This window comes from Caretta caretta, chromosome 1 (genome assembly GCF_965140235.1).
Source record: "Caretta caretta isolate rCarCar2 chromosome 1, rCarCar1.hap1, whole genome shotgun sequence".
Taxonomy (NCBI): domain Eukaryota; kingdom Metazoa; phylum Chordata; order Testudines; family Cheloniidae; genus Caretta; species Caretta caretta.
In genome coordinates, this window is record NC_134206.1 from 179,619,113 (window position 1) to 179,637,371 (window position 18,259).

At 38.6% G+C, this 18,259-nt stretch overlaps 1 protein-coding gene across 23 annotated transcripts in view; it reads left to right on the forward strand.

Annotated features, from left to right (window-relative positions):
* ROBO2 (roundabout guidance receptor 2) overlaps positions 1-12,505 on the forward strand; it is a 1,531,972-nt gene extending 1,519,467 nt beyond the window's left edge. For 14 of the 23 annotated variants that reach the window (XM_048868811.2, XM_048868637.2, XM_048868722.2 and 11 more), the window contains 3 exons: positions 2,879-3,139; positions 8,109-8,309; positions 11,042-12,505. In XM_048868811.2, the coding sequence (XP_048724768.2) occupies positions 2,879-3,139; positions 8,109-8,309; positions 11,042-11,043 (464 nt within the window). In that variant the 3' untranslated portion in view covers positions 11,044-12,505. The remainder of the gene's footprint in view (positions 1-2,878; positions 3,140-8,108; positions 8,310-11,041) is intronic. The other 9 variants (XM_048868749.2, XM_048868794.2, XM_048868803.2 and 6 more) reach the window with 3 other exon arrangements.
* The last annotated feature ends 5,754 nt before the right edge of the window (positions 12,506-18,259 follow it).

Consider the following 18,259-nt stretch of genomic DNA (forward strand, 5'->3'; position numbering starts at 1 on the left):
TGTACAACATGGACCCCACAACCCTGGGCTCAGGGTGGGACCAGCCTAGATGGATTCTCTAAGATAGACGTACCCTACTTCCAAAAATGTGTGAGACTTCCTTCAAAAATAACTTGTTTAACTTCAAATAGCTGATATCATCCACGGATTTCAAAGTCCTTTACAAATATCAATATTCACATCACTGCTGTGCCCCAGGCAATGATATCCATTTTGCAGATGGAATTGCAGGAAAGGAGAGGTTGAGTGATTTGCCCAAGGTCACAGAGGAAATCTGCTGCAGGTCAAGGAGTTGTGTCCAGATCTCCTGATTCCCAATCTGTACCTTAACAACAAGGCTTTCTTCCTCTCCAGTGTTTGATTCATGAAAGTTTGCTAAGTGCATTGGGATAGTCAGATGAAAGGCACTGTATACAGTAAAGTATTAATACTGGAACAATTTTTTAATTTAATGATGTTCTGTTTCTGTGCTACTATCTGTTGCAGATTTAAAACTTACACATTTGTTGCTCCCTATTATTTTATTTTATTTTATTTTATTTTGTTCATTGTGAAATTGTAATAGTTCTATGTTGGAGAATCAGATTCTATATTACAGACTGCCTTTAGTGAATTGCATGGATGTTCAAATAGAGGTTGTAAGTTACAACTTCAATAATCTGAATTTCAAATTGCATAAGCAGATGCCAGTGTCTTGGTTCTGTAAGGTAACTGGTTATGATTGCAGTAAAATCAATTATAAGGAATGCCATTTTGGAAGCCAACACTATAAAGCAATTTTACATTGGCAGGCTCCCATACCCCTCCGCTCATCCACCTACAATAACTCAAATGCAGTCGGGGGCATGGAAGGTCACATTTATATTCATAACTAAAAAAACTCAAATAAATTAGCACTGAACATAAAGTATACACCAAGCCCACTGACAGATCGTTATAATATTGTGCTAGCCAGAAGAGAGAGATCTCAATCTGGGGGTTGGCACCTCATTCAAGAGCAGAGGTACAGTGCTGCTACCAGATATAACTCTCCTGTCCCATACATTGACCTGTTGTCCCAAATAACCAGCATTTTCTCATTTAACTATGCAAAACAAAAGTGCTGACTGGGAAGCTGTCTCATCAACTTTGGAGACAACGCTGCCCCACACACAGGAAATGCAAGTATCACCTCTACTATCAAGGATATGAACATGAAGAATCTTACCCCATATAAAACTGAAACACTGCCAGCCTTTTAAAATAAATCTGTTGACCAAGACCTCCTCATCAATATGTAAAAATTGCTTCAGTCCCTTCATAGCTACAACTCTGAGACTCCAGTGCAGGTTCTAAAAGCAGAGGAATACTCCTTCATACCATCCACTGTTCCTGGTCAAGTTCCAATTAAATGTTTTCAGATGCTGTAATGTCTGAAGGGTAAAAAACAAAAGGATAGAGCTTCAGTTGGTGTAAACTGGCAAAGCTCAACTGGAGTCAATTGAGCTACACCATCTAAGGATGTCTCCCAACATATCTGTAAAATTTTCCCAATACAATTAGTAGAACCATAATATAGTACATAATAATCATGAGCTACAGGCTGTTCTACATACACTATAGATAGGCGGCATGGGGGCAGCTTCTCAGGGGAAAATGAGAGGCACCTCAAATTTTAAAAAATTCCTCACAATCTGATCTTGAGGCATAAAGAGCCACGGTCTCTTGTTTTCCTGTTGTCTAACTTCAGTCAAAATTTCACTTTTTTGAGCTATAATTTTCCAATTTTGATCACTGTCTCAGGATTCTATATAGTGAGAAAAGTATGCTTATCTACTTCAAAAAAGAGCTAGACAACTCCATGGAAGATAGGTCCATCAATGGCTATTCACCAGGATGGGCAGGGATGGTGTCCCTAGCCTCTGTTTGCCAGAAGCTGGGAATGGGTGACAAGGGATGGATCACTTGGTGATTACCTGCTTTGTTCATTCCCTCTGGGACACGAGGCATTGGCCACTGCTGGAAGGGAGGATACTGGGCTAGATGGACCTTTGGTCTGACCCAGTATGGCCATTCTTATGTTCTTATGCTTTTGTCATCACAGACATGCTTTGAAACCTCTGTTTTTGAACAGTACTACCACTTTAGTGGTTTAGGGTATAAACTTTGAAATGTAGCGTACAAGTTCTTCTGAACATCATGTGACATTCAGTGTTCAGTTGAAAATTTGTTTTGATTTGGGTAAAACGATATGTTCTTTAAATTTAGGAAGTGGCTGAAGTTTTTTCAAAATAGCAAGTTTTGACTGAACTTTTTTTCTGAAAAAGTGAGATTTTTTTTGCAAAAAATATTCATCTTATTAAATGGCTCTCTTTAAAATATATTTTGCACATTTATAATAATATATTGTCAGTGATGACATATTTTTTTAAATAACTTGATATTTTTTGAGATTCGATTGAATTTTACTTTGAGATTTTGAGTTCATTCAGAACCGAAACTGAAAGTGAAACTCAAGGATGGGGCAGAGAGGTATGTCCCAAACAGACGGAAACAGAAGAAACCCAGTCAAATAAAATGGATTAATTTTTCACAGCTTGACATAATTCCTTGACTGTTGCTGAATCAGGCAGGTACAGTAGTATACATCATGTGTTGAGGAACACAAATTGTATTCTGTTGATTTCATAGAAGTTAGTAGCCCAATTGCTGGAGGTAGAGGCTAGTAGTGAGAGTAAATACACTGAATTTCTGACTAACATGAATTTCCTTTTTCAAAAAAATCATAATAAGTGACTCAGATCCTTTTATTAGGAGACATTTTTTTTCTCTGCAGTTTCAAACAAAACGTGTTTCAATTAAATATTAGCTTGTTCTAAATCTTATTCACATTTTTTAGATCTTCCACCACCACCAGATCCGCCCCCTGGTCAGGGTTTAAGGCAGCAAATAGGCCCCGGCCAACGCAGAGGCTCGGCAGAGAGAAAAGGAAGCTCTCTTGAGAGGCAGCATACTTCCAACATAGATGAAACAAAGAGCTCATTGGATCGTCAAGCTAGAACATCATTAGAGTGGCAGCGACAAACCCAGGAATGGATAAGCTCCACAGAACGTCAAGAAGATTTCAGGAAAGCCCAACATAAACAAGCATTTGGATCAGGTGTGTGTGCTGCACAAGTCAAAGAAGTGTAGACAGCTTCTTGAAACATTTCCACTAGAGGTTTATAACACACTAGAATCCTAGTCCCCAGGATTGCCAAGACTTATATTAGAAGAATAAATACATTCACCCCCTAAGCCAGTGCATTCATTACACTATTTAGGGAATTAATAATACTGTCAAACGTAGCAGCAAAAAAACCCAAAATCTGTTCTTGGTGAGCAAGGAAAGAGGAACAGCCGTTTAACTATTCCCCTTTATAAAATGTATTTAATTGTACAGGTAAGGCCTCATATACCAGTATCTTCAACCAGCAACTAAACTGGCACTAGCTGTTTTGCATGTCTACAGAGGGCTGACCCTCCTTAGCCTAAGACGTTTTTTACAGCTATATTTATGGCATCCTTTCCTCTCTACTCAAGTATATGACAAAATAACCTTCCTCTGTACGGCTTCGATTGATGAGAGCATAGACTTTAACTGGGAACTTGTCTTTGCTGAGTGCTGAGCTTGACTTCTAAATGGATCTCAGACCTGTAAAGACATGTACAGGAGGTGAGACTGGACTGGAGATGCAACTCTACAGTATTCACAGATTCCTTCAGTTCAGCCACTAACAGCTTCTGTTTTGGGACACCTAACTATTTTCCATAACCTACTTCTCACATCTTAGCCCAGTGCTGATAAAATAGAATGATGCAAGGGGACAATTGCACAAGGAACACACAGCATAGAAACAAGGCATATACAGTTCTTTTTTCTAGGGCCATGCTGGACCCTTATGCAGGTATTAAACTTACACCATGACACTGGCAATAAGTATTTAAATACTAATTTGCCTAGCTAATCTACACGCTTACCTCATATCTGTAAAAACAATGGCATAGGTAGGTGCACCTATCCTGGAACAAGGATTTCTGAATGGTCCCTCTCTGATACCTGTATGTTACCTCCTTTATCTGCTTCTCTGGACAGCCTCAGAAGAAAAATGACTGGTCTGTTCAGTTCTAGACAAAAGCAAAAAAAAGTGTTACTGTCCAGTTACAATTGCTACAGTAAATATTATAACCCCTATTTTAATACATAACAGGAACATTGCCATAAAAAACAAACCAAAATAGAATTCAATAGAATGGACAAGTGAAAGGTCATTTATATGTCTGTTCTACCACCTTTGCAGTACAGATGTTTGTTTAAAAATGATATTAATATGTGAGATTTCACCTGGTATAGTCCAATAACAACCTTAACTCTGACCCACAAGACATACAAACCTTTTCTATACACCGCTAATATACTGTATGTATATCTGTTATGTGAAGCTATATTCAGGGGAGCTCCTCTGCTACCAAACTCTAAATTCCTCAGTAACAAGGCTCCCCATTTCCATTTCTAGTAAGTGTGCAGGAAGGGCTGATGAGGATGTTAACTATTATGTAACTTAGGCGGTCTACAGTTGTAGGGCTCACAGCTCAATCAGAGCCAAAACCCACTAAGTACAAAGGACTGATTCCCACTGGCTTTAGTGAGTGTTGAATCAAGTCCGTCAGGGCTTAGAGTGATTGCAGAGTTCCTATCCTGTGAACCTTTCCAGATCCAAGGCAGTTGGCTTTCCCTCATGCATACCTTAGAAGGTGCATTGGGACCTGCTGTGCCCTCTCCTTCAGTGCGAGACATGCAGAAACCTGTCTTCAAATGCTTTCCGTGATGGCCTGTAGTTGAATGCAAGTTGCTTTACTGAAGCCGTGCCAGCATTTTTCACTGTGTGTGTTTCTTTTCTACTCCGACTTCTTATATTGAAGCTTTCTGTCTCCATATTCTCTTCTCTATTAGGTTTAATGATGAATATTCATGCATCATTTTATAACGTTAATTATGAGTGTATTTTTTTCTTGAACTCCGTCCTGAACTATTTCCCCAATTAATGATGAAGTTCACTGGGAATCCATTCACCAGATAACAGGGTTAGACACTTAACAAATACTTCCAAAAGAAGGCATTTTTAATTGTTGTCTTTCTGAAAAACTATTTGCTCAATTTCCTTGATATGATTCAAAACAATGTCTACTGTTATCGGTTGTCAGCCTTAATATTTTGAAAGCATGACTTTTAGATAGATAGATAGATCAGAAGAATCAAGAAATATGCATAAAAAACCACAGTAACTGCATCCTCCCTTCCATTCTTCCCTCACCCTACCTTCCCCATTTCATTGCTTTCACTCAGTGTACCATGTCTACACTTGGACCTGGGTCTTACACACACCTGCATCTGGGACAAACTGTGTTCCTGAGTAGTGTCATTGATTTGGTTCAGAAATGAAGTAAGCGGGAGTACTCACATGAGTAAAGTTGTAAACACACCGAAGTGTTTGCAGGATCAGTGCTTGAGATTGTAAATTCTTTGGGGCAGAGGCCATATGTACTTTACCTATGAAACACCAAGCCCACTTTGGGTGCTGTATATATAAAACAATAAGGAGTTTGGCTGAGTACTGAATACATTATTCACTTTTACATCAATTGACCTATGCAATGAAAATTTTGCAGTGTTTGTCAGATCATTTATTCAATGAATAACAGTTACATTTGTTAACAAATATTTTAAAGTATTGTACTAGCTGTAATAATAACCCTAATTATGTACAAAGAGATTATTATTCTTTCTATTGTAGGGTCTCACCTAAGACACACAGCTGTCATTGATATCAAGGGCATAGACCCCATTGATTTCAATTGTGCAGGACTAAGCCCTTAATTATATGTATTTTTCAAAAGAGCATGAGTAGTCTAGTACTGGAAACCATATTTTCACTGATGACTTTTGAGCATGCTCAGGATCACTAAGTGAGCAACAGCAGCAACATACCTAAATGTGATATGCTCAGCTACCCCAATAATAGGCACACTATGCAGACCAGATTAGAGTAGTTCTGAGAACAAGGAGAACATTGTAGTTGTCCAACACAGGTGGGTCCTACAAACACCTCTGTGGACAAACAAACACCAGTTTTGTAGATGTAAATTAAGGCCTTGATTCTGCAAAGAAAACCACATGGGCAGATACTCACTGAACTCTTTGCAGGATCAGAGCCTAAAATGCTGTTTTGGGGGTAGGGCAATGTCCTTCAGAGCTGTCTATGGAATTTAGACAAATGTCTTCCAAGTTCTAGAATGTTTGAAAAATCTGACTGTTATTTTATATTGTTATTGTTTATTTTATGAATTACACATTTTTCAGGCCACATCATAAAAGCATATATTCTATTAAATTATTGTAACAGTATGTGATACGGTATGGGGAGGTTGCTGGTGGTTGTTTCTAAATATTTCATTTCACCCTTAAAAGTGGTAAAGAATGGACTATTCATCAAAACCTTAGTCTTCATCCCAAAACTGGGAAAACAAACCAGTTCATAGTACATTTCATTCTCCTAAACTTCTGCAAAACTAGTGTCTTTTCATTCCATACTCTAGAAATGTATCCAGCTTTCTGCTAAACTGATGTCCTCTACCTGTGTTTGTTGCTGCCTTTGCAGGTTGCTGCATATTTCACCCAGCTGTTGGAAAGAGTTTCCCTCTGATTTTATTGTTAGGGTTTGCTGTGAAAAGAACTGCTAATAAAATTTAAAAGTCTTTGATAGCTAAATGCCATTTTGCTATGTGTTCTAAATGTTTGCTTACATTTCAACAAGGACAGCCCAATCACAGCATATGAAGCAGATATCCTGCGGTGCCAGTATTCTAAACCTATTGGCACTAAGATTATGGAAGAGAGTCAAATATAATCTCTTATCTCCCTCTTCCTTTTCCACTACTCCCTCTCTACTTCTCCCTCCCTTCTCTGTCCGCTATTAAAAAAGCCAATTAAATGGTTGAGCAATAGGTAGAGGGGAAAAAAATCTTAACCCTGATTCAGGAAAGTTCTTAAGCAGGTGTATACTTTAAGCATGTGAGTTGTCCCATTGACTTTAGTGGGGGCTACTCCTGTATTTAAAATTAGGCATATGCTTATTGCTGATTGCTGATTCGGTGCTCTAGTTATCACGGTCTCTTCCTCAAGATTTAGTCAAGACAGCTAGATTGCTGTGTGTACAACAAGAAAATAAAAATAGTTCCACAAAATAAACAGCTAAACTCCTTCATTTGGGAGTCAAACCAATTCTGTTGTTTGCTGCTGCTACTGTTATTACCAAAATGCCCAGAGGACCCAGTCAGGTTTGAGGCCCTGTTTTGCTAAGTGCTGTACAAACACAAAGGTGCAAGCCTATGATCACTGGGAATAAATCCCTATCTCCCCAAAGACATTCTGTGTCCCAAGACGCCTATTCTTACAGTCCTTCATCTGCGCAAGAGGAGGGGTAAACTGAGTGGGACGGAAACCTTTGTTCAAAGACGACCATGTAGTGACCCTGAAACAGTGTCACAGAAAGATTTATTCCCCCACAAATATTTAAGTAATAGGATTATTTGTAAAATAAGATTTTTCCAATGTACTTTCTATGGTTGGAAATTACTGAGCTACAGGAAGCTAATTAAATTAGCTGATACCACAGTTCTTTATCTAAATTGATTGAAGCAGTGTTGCCATAAGTTAAACTAAAGAAGAGGAGAAAAAACACACTCCTAGAAGCTTAAAGAAAAATCTAATCATTACATTATTCTGGAAATTGTATGTGCAGCTATTTCTATTAAGCAATCTGTGATTTATCGTCTACTTGTTCACAAGGAACATCATTTTATAATTAATTCAAACTAGTTTATAAGTTTACATGCAGACACATTGGTTTCATTATCTGTGGAAGCAGTTTAGGATGCACAGGGAGCTTTTTGGTTTTACTGCCATATCATAAGGCAAAATAAAAGAAAATAAAACCTTTCTAAATGTAATATGCACTGGGTGAGTTTGATGTCCACATCTGGATAATGCTGTTAATAATATGTTCATGATTTGATTTTGTGTTTTCTAGAAGAGGCACTGGTGCCATATAGTAAGCCCAGTTTCCCATCCCCAGGTGGTCACAGTTCTTCAGGAACAGCTTCTTCTAAAGGATCGACTGGACCCAGAAAAGGTGAAGCCTTGCGAGGAGGTCACCAACGCAATGCCAGTGACCTTCTTGATGTAGGATATATGGGATCAAATAATCCAGGACAATTTACTGGTGAATTATGTAAGTGTCTTTCTTGCGGCAATTCAAATGTTAAAAAAGAAAGAACAAATTTATATTATAATTTTCAATGAAGCAAGATTGAACTCCAGAGAGTGGGAAGCTCAGTTTGTCAGTCAGATGTGATTCTGACCCAGATCTCTGTCATCTCTGAGAGGTCACTTCCTTGTGAAAAAGGTGAATGATTGAAATTTATCTTTCTGTGCCTTTAGATTTGTTTTAGATTAAAAATCATGGTGCAGGGTGAAATCTGTGTTTGTACTGTGACTCATGCCAGGGTCATCTATTTAACATATCCTTGAATCTGTGATTCTAGTGTAAAGGGAAACACATCAGGTCAGCTGGTTAGAATTACTCGTTATCCTTTAAGAAAAGGATTACTAGTGGCACCTTAGAGACTAACCAATTTATTTGAGCATAAGCTTTCGTGAGCTACAGCTCACTATCCTTTAGAATTTTTTGGTCAAATTCAAGTTACTTGACCTGAAAGTGGCATTGATGATGGTGTTACAGAAGTGTGCTAAAAAGAGGCCTTTGTTCTATTCTTGGCTGGTTACAGCAGGCAAACTTATCACTTCCCTTCTTTACCCCCTCTCTTTCCCATTCAGCTTTCTCTCTCCTCTCTGCCCCCTGATTCAGTCTCCCTTTTGCTCATCCCAAAGAAAGTGTGCCTCCCTTTTTCTCAAGTTCCCCAGCCCAGCAGAACTCCTTCCCAAATTTATTACCACTATGTATGTGTCATACCTGGTACCATTCTGTGTATACATCAGCTAGATGACATTCATCTGAGACCTCAAAGACTGTTAGGTCATAGAAGCTGACCTTTTAGTAACAAGAACAGCAAATACTGTGGTGTTCTGGCTGCCTGAGAAACACAGCGAGTACACACCTGGGGCCAGAAGTCTTGGGGGAGGTTCTCTAACTTTCTCACCACACCATCAGCTCCTTTAGAGAAGGCTGATAACTGACCCCTGCTGATGTTTGTCAGTGCAAAGCAACTGATTTTGGATTTTCCAGTACAGAAGGCTCTCCTATACATAAGGTATCTCAGGCTAGGCCTCCATGTATGGTGGCATGTAGAGTACATACATTGTACCCCTCCAGCACAGGTATAAATAACAGCGTAGACAGTAAGGCATTGCTTAGGTGAGTAGAATAAAGACACACCCAAACCTCAGGGTATGTATCCTATATGGCTTTATTCATGCCCAAGAAGTGCTTCCCCCAAACAACATTCCTGTTTTTAGCTGTGTAGTGTCCCTCTGCCTCCCCACTGCAGGAGCCTTTCCCCACCACAGGGAAAAGCTTTGGCAGTAGGGAAAGGCTCTGGAATCTCCCTGCTGCTGGAGTCTTTCCCCAAGGCCTTCCCCTTGCCAGAGCCTTTCACTGATGTATGTAGCTACACACCGTAGTATGAATACAGCCCGCTTTTCACAGAGGCATGTAGTTACACCTATGCTACATGCCGCTGCCAGTGTAGACAAGGCCTTAGGGTGAACCATCATGCAACCAATGCAGGGAATGTGGCCAGAGGAAAAGGGATGTGGCTTAGACTTTGCTACTATTCTATGGGCCCCAGTTTCCAGGACAATGCCATAGGTAGCTAGGAGTCCAACCCATCACAGAGTAATCCCAGGATCAGAGGAGTGCAAAGGTGCCTTTAAGACATCTTTTGCATCTCTCTGAGCTCTGCCAAGCACACTTCTGCTGTGGATCTGGCCCATAAAATTGGTATATCACTCTGGTAAAGAATATGTTAATCATTTCCACATGCAGTGCAATTTAAAAGTGACACAACTGGAAAACACTTGTAGTACGTAACAAAATAACCAGGTTTTACTTGATATCCAATTTGAGACCCAGGTCTGACTTCAGCACAGATCTTCCATTTGAAAAAGATATAGAGGTCATTTAAAAATATGAAGTTTGTTGCTCTTTCCCACTTCTATATTTCTTTCACTTCTGGTCACTGATTCTCTCTCTAGTAAAAGCAATAAATAGGGTACTATTGCAGTAATTGCATAACAGATATTACCTGGACAGCAGTTGCAGTGTGCTAACAGAATATTCTTTATGGACCTATTCAAACAAATGTTTCTTAGATACAATCAACCCTAAAACTATACCTAATCCTGTTTAACTGTACCCACACTAGATTTGTCCAGTAATATCCGAGCAGGTACATAGGTTCGCTACAAGGAGTCCCTTTGTCATTGGAGTTCTGCAGACGTTGTGTCTACCTATGTGTATCTGCCTGAAGAAGTAAGGCCTTAGTGTCTGGTCCAAAGCTTGGTATGTCAATAGATAGACTTTCACTGACTTCAGTGAGCTTTGGATCAAGCCCTGGGTTAGCGTTTACACTAGTCCCATTAATCAGTTAGGGAAGGATTCCCCCTCCCCCCCACACAGACACAAACACACATCCCAGGGGACTCTCAGTACAGGCACTTCACTCCATGAGGCACAGCAGAGAACCAGACCCTCAGTATTTACTTGCAGTTACCACACAGTGCTAAGGCAGAGACTGCAGTTGTCTCACAACCTACATGCACACAGGAAGACGTATTTGGTCTCTTTACTACAACTGGTCTTCAGTGTAGAATTTTTAAAGTCAGCCACTTGCAATTTTAAAAGCAATTTTAAAAAATCCAATAAGTTTATGTGATGTGCTGTGGTAATGTGGCCAGAGGATTTGTTTTATTTGGTGCATTTTTTTCTCTTTTTTCTTTCTATAGAGTAGTTGAGAAGAGACATCCCAAGCTGCTCTGAAGGACCATCAGGTCTGAACTCATGGAAGTGATGACACTAAACAGTGCAATGAACATTTTCTTTATTTATGTACTATTAAAAGAACTGTAAATGCAATGTAAAGACACACAGCCACACATATCCCACAGATACTTGTGTTCGTCTCTTTAATACACCATCCACCTTAAACTATTTCTTGTCAGGAGTATATAAAAAAGAAAGAAAAAAAAATCACCCTCCAGGATGAAAAGGATTTCCCTCTGTATATAATTTCTTTTGTTGCATTGCTATGCAAGCTCACTTTCTTTTTAGCTATGTTCATATTATTGTCTGTTCTTATTGGTCTGTTGTACTATATGTGAATTAATAGGCTGTGGTGCCATATATTAACTTTTAATTGTGTAACTTTTATGTTTAAAGTTTGCACTGCAATTTTATTTGGTGATAAGCACAAAACTCTACTCCTCGTGACATGAAGAAGAAGAAGAAGACTGAATGTGTGAAGAGCGTTTTATGTGCTGTAAGCTATGTTGGATAATGCTGGATGTAACGGAGTATGGTAAATGGTTTTCCATTGGGGTGTCGCAATAGGAAGATGACAGGCAAAACTGATGTTAGCAAAGATGTCAGGGACAGAATTAAATCTTTAAATAACAAGCAACATGGTTGCTCTTACTATTTAAAAAAAAGGGGGGGTTGTCAAAAGTTGTGAGTTTCAAGAGTGAATATGAAAAAAGAGTCTACAGAGTTGAACTATAACCTCTGAATAGAACGCTAAGCTTCTCAACTCTTAGGGTCAGTTTTTACCTGCCCAATATAATTAAATAATGGAGGTGTGGAGTGGGGAAAATTCCTACAAACAAAAGAAATTAAGGTGTTTCACTAAAGCTGTTTTCATGTTACATTTTTAAAAGAATTACCATAATTAATCTCTCAAAGCCAGCATGTAATGCAGAAATTCCCCCAGGAAAAAGAAACAATATAAACTCTGGGATTACCTAGCAATTAGCTAAAGATGCAATTTATTATTGAGACATATTTAAGATGCTTCTGAAAAATGAAATATGTTGGAGTATCTTAGTTCATCTTTCCAATACATGTATAGTAAAATAGAGGATAGAGCTGCACCACTGAAATTCATTACATGACTTGTTTTTTATGCAGTCTAGATACTTTTGTGTTTTATTAACTGAAGTCCTCAATAACTGAAGTTGAATCCACGGAATTTGTAGTAAAATTCTTAGTGTTTGAAAAAGAAAGCAATGGTAAAATTATGTTCGGTTTGCAGTAAATATTTTTCTTTCAATGCAATATGTTCTCAGAAATTGGATACAAAGAAAAAAACTTTGATCTACTTTTAACACGTGAATTTAAACCCTACTATAATAACAAAGTAACGCATGTTTATACACTTTTTGAATAAACCAAACTCTGTAAGTGGACATTAATAACAGCATCCTGTCTCATCATTAGTTTTCATGACTTTCTCTAGTTTTTCTGCACCTCCAAAATCCCAATGAGTAAATTTTCAAACATTTGTTAGAATACTCTACATGTATTGTATACCACATTCATTCAATACTTAATTTAAATAGTACATCCCACAGTTTTTTTCTATTAATCACCTAATCATGAATGCAAGTTTGCATTTAAACACCCTTGAAGTATATCCTGTCTATGTTGTTTTGTATAACGCCTTGGAGTTCACCAGTATTAAGTGAAGTACACTTCTAGTGATGGCAAAGTCCTAGGACAAGTAAATTACACTGCTAAATATATGTGTTTCTTTTCATTTTATTTAACTGGTCCATTCTACAATAAAACACTACAGTTTTCAATTGTATTCGGCACTGTCAAATATCAAAAACTGGTATTTAAACTTTTAAGGTCAAATCTGTTACTTAGCCCATTACAAGACAAAAACAAACAAAATGTATGAATTTATTTATATATGTAACCAGTGAATATATGTAATTTTCCTGCTGATTCAATGGATATAGTTAAAGCCATTGTTTATAAATGTAGAGAAATATTCAACAAAGATAAAAAGGGCATCAGATTTTTGCTGACTCTGATAGGTGAAGATACAGAGTCTTCAGCACACTTCTCAAATTTTGCTGCTCTGGAAACATTTCAGTATGACTACAGAGGATTTGATTTGAACACTTGTGCTGAGCTTTGGTGGAACACCTTTCTCATTACGTTAAAATTGGAATCATGAGAAGTTGACAAAAGCCATCCCACTGACTTTCAGATATGTTTTATCTATTCCACTGGAAAGTAAATGTGTGTCAGTATTAAAGCTGTGCAGTACCATGACATTCACTAACTTGTCCATCTGCTTCTGTATGTTTTTGTTCATTAATAATTTGCTTACAAAATTACATAACAAGTCGTCAGTGTGTATCACAAAGTGTCTCCATTATCTTACAGGTGATGTTTCTTTTGTTCCCTCTTTTCTATACAGTGTACTTCCAACAAACCACAATACATATTTTTTTTTAAAATGCAGTTTAATTTACTGTTTTTTTAAAAGTATTATTTTTGTTTTTTTTAAACCAAAACCATGTATTGTGAATAATGTGTTTTTAAAAAGGGGATGTTGTGGTGGCACTTAGTTTTCCAATTTGTTTTTTTAATTTGTTTACTGGCTACAGCTTGTTCAGGAAAAAGTATGACCTCTTCATGTGTTTCATTGGTATTGTTAGTGCAGCAAAGTTTAATTGGCATAAGACGTTGGTTCATAGTACTGTCGAAGTGTGTATTGTAGATTTACTGGGGGAAAAAAATAAAATGTATTCACATTTCAAATTTATGTGAAAATAATGTGAGTAAGGAGTCAATATGTGAAAAGGGCAAATAAACTTAAATAACCTAAAATAACCCTAAATAAATCAATCCAATGGATAGAAGTTGAAGCTAGACAAATTCAGACTGGAAATAAGATGTAAATTTTTAACGGTGAGAATAATTTACCAAGGGCTATGGTGGATTCTCCATCTCTGACCAATTTTAAATCACAATTGGATGGTTTTCTAAAAGATATGTTCTAGGAATTATTTTGGGGAAGTTCTATGCCCTGGGTTATACAAGAGGTCAAATTAGATTATCACAACAGTCCTTCTGTCCTTGGAATCTATAAATCTATAAACTGGGAACAAACAAGGAATTATAAACATAGACTGAGCTATAATGTTCACTGTCTACTTATAGGTACCAAGTACTGCTGAACACAGCTTCTAACTTTCTTAGGAACTCTGGGACAAATTTAACACCAGTGTCAATGGCATGACATCACTGAAATCAGTTCTGCTGTGCCTGTTTCGGCTAATGGTAAATATTGCTCATCATGGGGGACATACGTCTAAGGTCTCATCTAGACTGAGGATAATTGTACAGATGTAACTTCACCAATTTAGCAATGTTGGTGCCACACTCTGCAGTGTAGATGTGCTGAATAAATGTAATACAAGGCTTGCAGCTGTATGGCTTACCCTGGGTTGAAACTGTTTTACATTGATGCAGCACATCTTCCCTGGGGATTTGCACTGGTACAAATATCCCCAGTATAAATAGGCCCTAAACCACTTTCCCCTGATGTTTGCATAGCATAAATAATATGGAAAAAAATGGTTGAAATAATAAAAAAAAATCTGTACATGTTCTTCAGATACTGTTTGGGCAGCTACTTCAACGATACATACAGAAATACAAATGGCAACCTGACATAGAATATTATTAAATGTTAACATTAAGATCCTGATCCAAAGCCCATTCTATTGAATGAGCCTTTCCATTGATTCAAAGGTTATTAAACCAGGGCCAAAGTGCCCTGCTCTACATCTTTAATACACCCCCAAGTCATCATTAACTTCAATAGGGCTTTGAAGTGTTTAAGAAATGAAGGACCCAGGTTGCAAATATCTCTCTACGATCCTTAAATATAACAGAAACAGTTTTTTGTACCTTCTTTGTGGTACAAACATGCCAGGGGGAAAAAAGAGGATTCTTTTAAAAAGCATGGATTGTTTTAATGTATTTTTTAAATTATACTGAGAGCTAGACAGAAAATTATGAATCAGTCCGAAATAACTCTAGCTTGCGTTTGCTTCCAACCTGTATGTTGCCTGACAATAGAAAAGTTCAGCAGCAGTGTTGAGGAAGAGTCCTGACAATTGAAAAGGGGTGGGCACAAAAAGTCTTTTTTAAAAACTTCACAGAGTAGTTTTGCTTTATTTTAGGCCATGTCCATTGTTGTTGTTGTTGTTGTTTTTCAAATTAGTGGAGATTGAGCTGAGGAGCTAAGGCAAAAAAAGATGGGAACTCCATCTTTAATGTTTTTTTTAAGCTCTATTCTGTTCTGTAATAGACTTTTGAATTCACTTGCATGCTGTTGTCCAAAAGTTAGACATAGGTAGTTCTCATGGTCTTAAAAAATAGTTGATTTTTTTTGTTGTTAACTCATTCATCACACCTGGAACCCTTTAGCTAAAAATAAGTTATCTTTGAAAACCAAATGGGACGTGGACATGGATTCATTCAGGATTTCTATTAAAAATTGGAAGAAGTGTAGCAAGCAATAAATAAAAAATATAAAGGTATCAGATTTATTGATACAGGTAATTAATCCTAAACGTCACTAAAATGGGATATGACAGGATAACACTGGAAAAATCCTTGAAAAATCCCAGGAAGGAGAGGGATTCCTGAGTGCAACAAAGAGTTAAAATGTTAAGTAATGTGATGAAAACAGAAAAGATAGTTTCATCAGGAAAATCCTTTCATTGCAATCAATAATTCCTCTCCTTCCTGGATTTTTACACCCTTCAAAGACTTTTCAAGTGTTTTCCTATCACACCTCCACACCCTTCCTTTATCCTTGCTGTTATAGGGGCTGCTCCCCCAAGGCAATGTTCAACAATGGATGTGAGGGAAGAAGCGCACTGCCCCAGAAAGGTCTCTGGAAAGTATGATGTTTCCCATAGGGCACTGTTGTCTAGTGCAGAGAGTATTGAGGAGCTGTGACTCCACCTGCTCTGACACATTTACTGTGTTTAGCATTTCTCATATCTGTAGCCTCGTACAGTTATTTATGTTTGACAGTGGACTATACAGATCAAGGTGTCTCATGACCTTCCCTCCCCTTTTGCACTCACACTGGGACATAGTTCAATGTACATCATAGTTTTTAGCTCTTTATTCCTATGTCAGTTCTTCTAGCCCTGAAGCTTTCTTGCTGCTCTTTTATGATTTGTTTTTGTTTTGTTTTATTGTCAAAAGCTTCATAGCAGTGAGGTGCCTGAAGTTGCAGACAATATTCCAGATGTGCAGTGAGGCTGGTGCCAAAATACCAAGTGCAGCTGCAAGCTGCCTCACACGCACACTCTCTCTCCGCATCACATACACACACTCAAAGCCATACAGGTTTAGAAACCTATGCTCAGTCTTAGACTTCTCCTCTGGGCAGAACCCCAGCTTTGCTCAGAACCCCCCCTGTCAAAGTTACACGGTGAGCTGTGTTTGAGACCCACATTTACAGTCCCTTTCAAGGGCACCCTTCATGCGACAGGCTTCACTTCCTTCACTCAGAGGTGGAACTCTAGGAATCAACCACTCTTAGCCTGGCTCTCTGGGTCAGAGCACCTGTTCAAGGGTATCATTTGCTGTGGGGCAAAGCGGGGGGAGGGGGACAACTTCCCCTCAGCCATTTTATACATTGATTTGCTCCATTATGGCTTCCACTTCTTTTTCCTCTTCCTTCACTTAACTTTGCAGGCTATAATATAAGCACATATCATCGTATATACTGACACAACTTTGCCTCCTGCCCCCTCAGTTTTTCTGAAATGACACCTCACCTCTTCCTCAGTTTCTGACCATGTTAACATGACACATATTTGGCATCTGAAAGACACGTCCTTCTGGGCACTTGGGCCCTACAGCTCATTAAAGTAACTTAAAATAGCTTCTTCAAAAGAAAATGAATAGCTTATTCACCCAAAGGCACATAAAAAGCAGCAAATAGGGTTGAAACAATAAAGGGCTATCCACATGGGATTTACACCTTCCTTTTTCCTTGCAAATTTGGGTATATGCCATTCAGTCAAAGCACACACACTTCTGGGCTGGCGGGAACAGACTGCCCTGCTGCAATTTCTCTGTGTCTTGCCCACAGTGTTTCTCCCTGAGCAGTTGATATCCACTCAACACCTCCCCCCCCCACATCTCCAGGTAGGGGTTTTTAATGGTTTAGTGTCCTTTGTGCTTAGTGCTCCCAGCCTTGGCAAAATATGCCTGTTTACCTGGCCGGCACCAGGTAGCTAGGCATGTCCCAATTAGTAGCCTACCCATTGATCTCTTAAGGACCCTTTAAGTATTTTCTACCAAGCTAGCCAATCTCTAGTCATTGTTTCAGTTCCTACTTGCTTCAAACTGAACCCATCCATTCACACATCCCAATATTGCTATGCATTGACTATCTTAATAGCTAGGTCACATATTCATAATATTAGTACAGATTAACCCTACATTCAGTCTACTTATTGCTGGACTTGGAGCAGCTTTAATAGAGGCTGCAGGGAACAACTGCAATGACCTATATTTTGCCTCTGTGGTGCTACTGTGCAACAGTCCCACAATAGCCTATTCTCCGTGCTCTAGGTCACCTCCCACTGCTGCCTATAGTCTGCTTGCTGGAAGACCAGTGGTGGCAGCCAGTTGTACTGCATCATCCAAAGCCACAGAGGACCCAAATCTCAGTTATTTTGTGGCTGGTGCTCCATCCGTTTTAGGAGGGGAGGGGGTCATAAAGCCAACTAATCCAGGCAATACCATATCTGTGATTTGTCTATTCTTGGCTGCTGAATGAGCCCCTCAGGGAATACCTTGACAGGTTTCAGAGTAGCAGCCATGTTAGTCTGTATCCACAAGAAGAAAAGGAGTACTTGTGGCACCTTAGAGACAAACAAATTTATTTGAGCACAAGCTTTCGTGAGCTACAGCTCACTTCATTGGATGCAGTCAGTGGAAAACACAGTGGGGAGATTTATATACACAGATAACATGTAACAGTGGGTGTTACAATACACACTGTAACGAGAGCGATCACTTAAGGTGAGCTATTACCAGCAGGAGAGCTGGGGGGGGGAAACTTTTGTAGTGATAATCAAGGTGGGCCATTTCCAGCAGTTGACAAGAACGTCTGA